A 6,576-nucleotide genomic window follows, 5' to 3' on the forward strand; every position below is an offset into this window, starting at 1 on the left:
TATTAATGTTTTACTGAAGAAATAAACACTTTCTGCCCATATTTTAGGCTAATTGTCCCCCCAAAGATGCCTAAGACCTTTGCACAGTACTGTGGGTTTCTGCTCATTTTGGATAGTAAATGAATTGGCTGTATTTGCACCATGGATATGACAAACTATCACCACCACTGTAAACAAATCTGCATGCACCACCCCACAGCATGCCACCCTGATTGAGTTTCTTTACACCTCAGCCTCAAATGGTGCAATTCCCATTGAAATGAAGTAGTACATGTAGAACGTGGATTTGGGTGTAGATTAAAAGGTTGCATCTTCCCAAGTTTTCATTATGGAGCATTCAGGGTCTTTTATTAGAGAAGCAATGATCAAAGAAAACATGTCTGATCAGCAGGAAAAAAAAAAATAAGTAGAAGAATAAAAAAACAAAGAAAAACAACAGAAAAAATTAGAGTTGATTTCAGTACCTTGAAACTCAACAGGTTGGCACAATTAACCAATATACAGATCTCGCATATATAAAATTGTATTTATTTTATCTTTCAAGGTACATTCTATTTCAAACAATCATTAACTTAACAATATCTTAAATAAGGACTGAATGAAATTAACGTCGTTGTCTTTTTTTTTCTCTCTGAAAGAAAAAACTTAACTTCTCTCCATAATATTAAATCGAGCGGACAAACAAAGTAAAATTGTCAAGCTAATATGATTGAGCATAATATTGCACATGGAGTGTGATATGATTCTGACCAAATCAGTAGCTTTTAGCAAAAAACACATTGAATTTCAAAGATATTGTGAAAATCCACAGTCCTTTTTCAAAAATTTGAAAGTAAATAAATTACTACACACATTGTCCCCAATTTTGAAAGAAAGGAAAAAAAAAACAACAAAAAACAAACAAATAAACAAAAAGAAAAAACATTTTGAATTCCCATGTCACGTTCGTAAAATTCAGAATCATATCACGTTAATGCACACTTATTTTGGTTGCATATTGTTAAGAAACCTTTTACAAGATACTCATGGGCTATAAGGTTAAGCAAATTGTCAGACTCGATACACTATGAGGCTTCACCTCGTGCAAAGCAATAGTGAAAATGACATCACTATCACTGACTCTAGCTCCTATGCCCAGGTCATGTGTAGAATTCGTAATGGAACACAGGTCAGTAAAACAAATTTAGAGTTAGTTACTCAGAGCTCAAAATAAGAGCCTGGTTCACTCAATGTCCCTTGAACTGTTTTTTTTTTGTTTGTTTTTTTAAATAGTACCAATAATCTTTAAATAATCCTGCATAGAAAAATAAATTAAATATGAAGTTAATTAAACTACCAATTGACAGGTGACAGTGGTCATCGATCTTTTTTTTTTTTTTTTTAATTTTCTATTTTTTTCTTGAATTCATTTGTGTTTCAATGAGATCAGCTGAATTGTTGACCTTTGTAATTTACAAACTGCCCCACAAATACAAATAATGTTGACTTACAAAATAAATCAGATACGCTTACATGGCAAGCAGCTATGAAGTTATTGTTGTTTTTTTTTTATCTTTTTTTCTTTATTTTTTTTTCTCTTGGGTTTATGAATGTCCTGTCATGTGCCGTACCCAAAGACTTCAAGAAGAATCACATTTCAGTAGAACAAATTTAAATGGCTCTTTACAGAAACAATGGACGGAATAAATCCAAAATGCAAGTAACGTTGAACTGTCAGTGCCTTCAGTTAAAACTGAATCCACCAGTTTCAAGGCCCCAAAAAAGTGTCAAATTAAAATCCAAAAGAGGGGAGTCTGGGGGATTTCCAACACTTTCATGCCTGCGCCCAACTTGCCAATCTTCGACTCCATTTCATTTTGTCATCCAAAGCACCCTAAAAATACTTCCAACCAAAAACAATGAACAAGGGTCAATATGGATCACACTCAACACTGTTTCATGACCCAATAATTTGGTTACAAAATAAAACTTAACATGACCTAAAACATATTCTGACATAACCCAGTTCAATAGCAGCAAACTACATTTGTTAATACGGTACTGTAATTCCTCTCTTATAGACTGAGGCAATTCCTAAACTTTGTAATGGCATCATCACTGTTGGACAACAAAAAGGGTAATTGTAACACAGCCACCAATTCTAAGTTTATTAAATATCTTGAGTAATTAAACTTTTGTCCAGTACTCCATTGGTCATTAATATTTCCCACAAGGCACTTTTTTTTGTCATTAAGGGGCAAATGAAGATGAAAGGCCTACATTTTACTGAGGGCTGTCTGTTCCTCTAGGACTTGAAGGTAGTCAGGGGTCCCTTGGAGTTTTGCCTTTAGTTCATAATACTCACTTTTGCGCTGCTCAACAACTATCTTACTGTGGTTGCCCCCTATTAAGGACTTTTTCACTTTTTTGTCATGGGGTTTCTCGGGGTAACGGATCTCAAAGCCACTCACCCCTATACTGTTGAAATCCTTTTTGTTCTCCAAGTAGTTGTGGAGGAACAGGCTGGACTCTCTTCCTGGTAAGAACTCATCTAGCTCGTCGATGGTACTTAGTCTTTTCCTGGCTTCCAGACTTAGAGAGTCTTTGTCTTTGTCTGTGCAGTTGCGCAAGACCATTTTCTGTCTCTGGGAGTCGGCGAATTTGAAACCGGACTCAGCGTCTCTGATCCCGCACGTGTGGGCTTTGCTCATGTGCTCGATGGTCTGAGGGATGAACGTCTCTCCGCCTAGGTCGTCCTTCTTATTGGATTTGTGGTTGTGCCTCCTGAGCTGGAGCTGCATGGAGCCGCACTCCTGGTTGCCCAGGCCTTCCTGCCTCCCGGCGGGCTTTTTGTTCCGTCTCAGCACAAAGACGAGCAGGCAAAAAGCAACAAACACGGTAAGGATCAAGACCACCAGTATGCTAAGGATCATGATGGACAGGGGCACTGGCCCACCAGGAGGCGCCTTGCCAACGCCAGCAGGTGACATGGACGTGACTACGGGGGTGGCGCTAGTCAGGATAAAAGGAGGCCTAGCTATGAGCTTGGGGCACAGGATCTCGTTTTTCAGCTCCCGCAGCTCGGTGTTTGCAAACTGCACTGGGGACGCACATCTGACCTCCTTGGCAGCGACCCCCTCACTTAGTTTCTCCATCCACAGTTTCAAAGCCACTAAATCACATGAGCATTCCCACGGATTGCCTTCCAGGTCTATTTGAGTGAGCGACTTAAGCTGGTCCAGCACACCACTCACAGGCAGAGTCATGAAGTGATTGTTCTTCAGATTCAGTCGAGCAAGGGGGACGCCAGCGAAGATGTAAGCGGGGAGGCTTCTGAGCACGTTGTTGTTTAGATACAGGAGCTGCAAATTTGGCATGGAGTCAAACGTCCCCGCCAACACCTCCTTTATGGCATTGTATTCCAAATACAAGTACTGGAGGTTACTGAGCCCGAGGAACATTTCAGGGTGAAGCTGCTCGAGTTGATTGCCATTGAGGTATAACCTACGGAGGTTGGTCAGATTTCCAAACACACCTTTTTGGATGGTGGATATTTGATTACTGCCAAGGTGTAAGAGATCTAATCCTTCAAACCCTTGAAAGTCAGTGGGGCTGATATTTCTAATGTAATTACCGCTGAGGTGCAATTTCTTGGCGTTTGGTGGTTTAGGTACAAGGTCAGCAAGGCTCTGGATGTTTTTTTCCTGACAACTGACACTAATGCCAAAGTCAGATGGGTGAGCTTTGCAATTGCAGGGCTGAGGACAGGAAAGGAGAGGGATTCGGGTTTGATAGGACACGATTTGGCCGTTTTTACCTTGCGGAATACCGGCAACGATACCGTTGCCATAGATTTTGGAGGGATTCGTAGTTTTGGGTGCTTTGGTAACTAAAGGTGCTATGGTGGACGGCGCAAGGTTAGACGTGGTGTGCCCCGCCTCCGGGTGCGAGGGAGGCATCCTCACGTCAAAGTCACTGCCAATTCCATTAGGGCACAGCTCTTGCTTGTTGGTCTCCTTCAAAAGACGACCATATAGATCACTGGGAGTCTCGCATATAGCCTCCCCAATGAAAATGTTGTAGGGCATATTCTCCAACCAGGCTTTCAGAGGTAACAAATCACACGTGCAATTCCACGGGTTGTCGTCCAGCTGCAATTCCACTATCCTCCCGATGTGCTCCAAAACTCCAAGATACGGCAGCTTCTGTATCCGGTTCCCTCGTATATCCAAGTGCGTGAGGGAGGCGAAGCGAAAAATGTTCTCCGGAAGGCTCTGGATAAGGTTGTCATTTAGGATCAGAACCTTCAGCTTATGCAATTTGTTGAAGGCTCCCTTCTCAATATACTTGATTAAATTGTAGTCGGCCTGGAGGTATTCCAAGTTCTCGATGCCCCGGAACGTGTCAGCCCGGAGCTCCTTCAGTTCGTTGTTATTTAAGTGCAACTGTTTCAACGCACTGAGTCCCAAGAAGGCCCCTCCCTCGATGTTCTGCAGCTTGTTGTTCCCCAGCTGGAGCGAGACGGCGTGCGTGAAATTCACAAAAGAGTTGGGGTAAAGAATGTACAAAAGGTTGTTCTGGAAATTCAGATGGTAGAGGCTGGATGCCGGGGGGAGCAGCTGCGTCGGTCTGTACACAGTTATTTTCTCACAGTTCACATAGAGGACGTTCTCGATGGACATGCAAGAGCAAGCGCTGCAGGTCTCAGCCGAGAGGTCAGAATCCGAGTCGGAAAACGAACCCGATATGGAAAAGGCCAACAGAACAAGCAGCAGCATTTTTGCCTCTTAAAAATCCCCCAGAAAACCATTTAGTAACCTTAGAGGGAGGGGAAGAACAAACAGACAATCAAAACATGCTCCCTGCCCATACTTTCACACAGCAATACACACAGCACAGGGCGCACAGCAGTGGTGGCTCATAATCGGACTCCTTCTAAGCGCAGGAGAGTTGATGAAATCAAGTCCTTCGCTTTTGCCTGGCATCCACTATCGACTGGGGTGGGCAGGTTGGAATTTTTCTCTCTCCAACAATGTAATAAGTCTACTCTCCAATGATCTGATAATTACACTAATAACAATAATAACAACAAACAATGCATTACAGGTTGTTGTTTGTTTTTTTTTTTTTATTATATATATCACTACCAAAGCTAAAGCATCAGCATATTTAGAGCTTAACAGAAAGGGAGTAGGAAAGCAGAGGGGGGGATTGAATGAGGAGGAGGGGGTGGTGGGGGGGTGGATTCTCAGTGTACCAGAACAGCTAAGCAATTTCATATGGAACTAATATCCAGCGCATTCACACGCATTCTCAACGCTTTCGCAAAACCCTGCACATTACTGATGCTAGGCAATCCAAACGACTGGACACTCACCCGCAACGTCCAGCACAACGTCCAGCACACTCCAGTCTTCTTTAAAGATGACACCGCACATTGGGCAGCCAGCGCCGAGTGAGAGGGACTGTTACCATTCAGTGCAGCTTCAGATCTCAGCCTTCGCGTCTCTTCCAGTCAGGCTCCACTTGTTCACAGCGCGCGTTCTGTGGTAAAATCCCAGCCCCGCCGAGCTTTTGCGAGGCATTTCCAGGCGTTCGCCACTCGAGGGGACGGCATCACCTCAAAACCGACGAGAAAGTGAACGCGGGCGGCGCGCCGTGCAAGTGCACCCAGGACAACTCCAGCATTCTCCAGCCAGCGGAGCGAGAGGCGAGAGGCGAGGAGGCGAGCGAATGTCAATGATTCAGCTTTAACATCAGTTCACGCGCTCGCTGCTTTCTCTCCCCCCCACCAGTACCAGCACCAGCACCACCACCACCTCCTCCTCCTTCTCCTCCTTCTCCCTATACACTTCACCTCTTCAACAGTTCGGAGAGGGGGGCGAAAATAACGTGCAGCGCCGCGTAAATGTAGTCCAGACAGGAGCCCGAGTCTTCGCTTTTACGCACGCCCCGAAAACGCAGCTCTGGCTTCCTTCAAATCACGCCGTGGAGGTTTAATCACCAGAATAAGAAAGAAGGAGCGGAGGAAGGAGGGAAAGGGTGAGGAAGAGGAGGAGGAGGAGGAGGAGGAGGAGGAGAAGGGAGGGGGGTAAAAAGACGTTGAGGAAAAGGGAGATGGGCGACAGAACTGACGCGGGGAATGAATAATTCAGTTGAGTCCGGTACATTCAGAGAAGCACACGCCGCCGCTCTCCGCCGCGTAACACGACGACGACAACTCGGCCAGGAAAGTCGACTTCTCGTCGGTGTCTGCGCGCAAAGGAGGAAGAACGCAGCGAGGCTCGCGGAGCAAAGTAGTCCACATCGCCGGTCGGCGTCCCTCAGTATGGTGGTTTGGCTGCTGCATTGAGCTCGACCCACACGGAGGAAATGCGGAGATGCGGTGGAGGGGGGTGTTGGAGGAGGAGGAGGAGGAGGAGGAGGAAGAGAAGAGAGAGAGAGAGAGAGAGAGAGAGAGAGAGGGGGGGGGGGGTGGGGGGGAGTAACAGGCGACGATATATATACGAACGAGATTCAACTTCAGAGTCCTCCAGAGTCACTTTAGTCGACTGCAAATGCACTGAGTAGATAGCTGCAACTGCCAGGCTGAGAAAC

At 45.0% G+C, this 6,576-nt stretch overlaps 1 protein-coding gene across 2 annotated transcripts; it reads right to left on the reverse strand.

Annotated features, from left to right (window-relative positions):
• Positions 1 to 320: 320 nt before the first annotated feature.
• slitrk4 (SLIT and NTRK-like family, member 4) lies at positions 321 to 6,360 on the reverse strand. 2 transcript variants are annotated; one of them, XM_072663672.1, is made up of 3 exons: positions 5,357 to 6,360; positions 2,451 to 4,797; positions 321 to 1,882 (listed from the first exon to the last, which is right to left on the reverse strand). In XM_072663672.1, exons 2-3 carry the CDS (start codon positions 4,755 to 4,757, stop codon positions 1,874 to 1,876), a joined length of 2,316 nt encoding a protein of 771 aa, XP_072519773.1. In that variant the 5' UTR covers positions 4,758 to 4,797; positions 5,357 to 6,360; the 3' UTR covers positions 321 to 1,873. The 2 variants fall into 2 exon arrangements, with proteins under 2 accessions (XP_072519773.1, XP_072519772.1); XM_072663671.1 differs by having other exon boundaries at positions 321 to 4,797.
• Between the last annotated feature and the right edge of the window lie 216 nt (positions 6,361 to 6,576).

The sequence above is a fragment of the Salminus brasiliensis genome, chromosome 19 (assembly GCF_030463535.1).
Source record: "Salminus brasiliensis chromosome 19, fSalBra1.hap2, whole genome shotgun sequence".
Classification (NCBI taxonomy): Eukaryota; Metazoa; Chordata; class Actinopteri; order Characiformes; family Bryconidae; genus Salminus; species Salminus brasiliensis.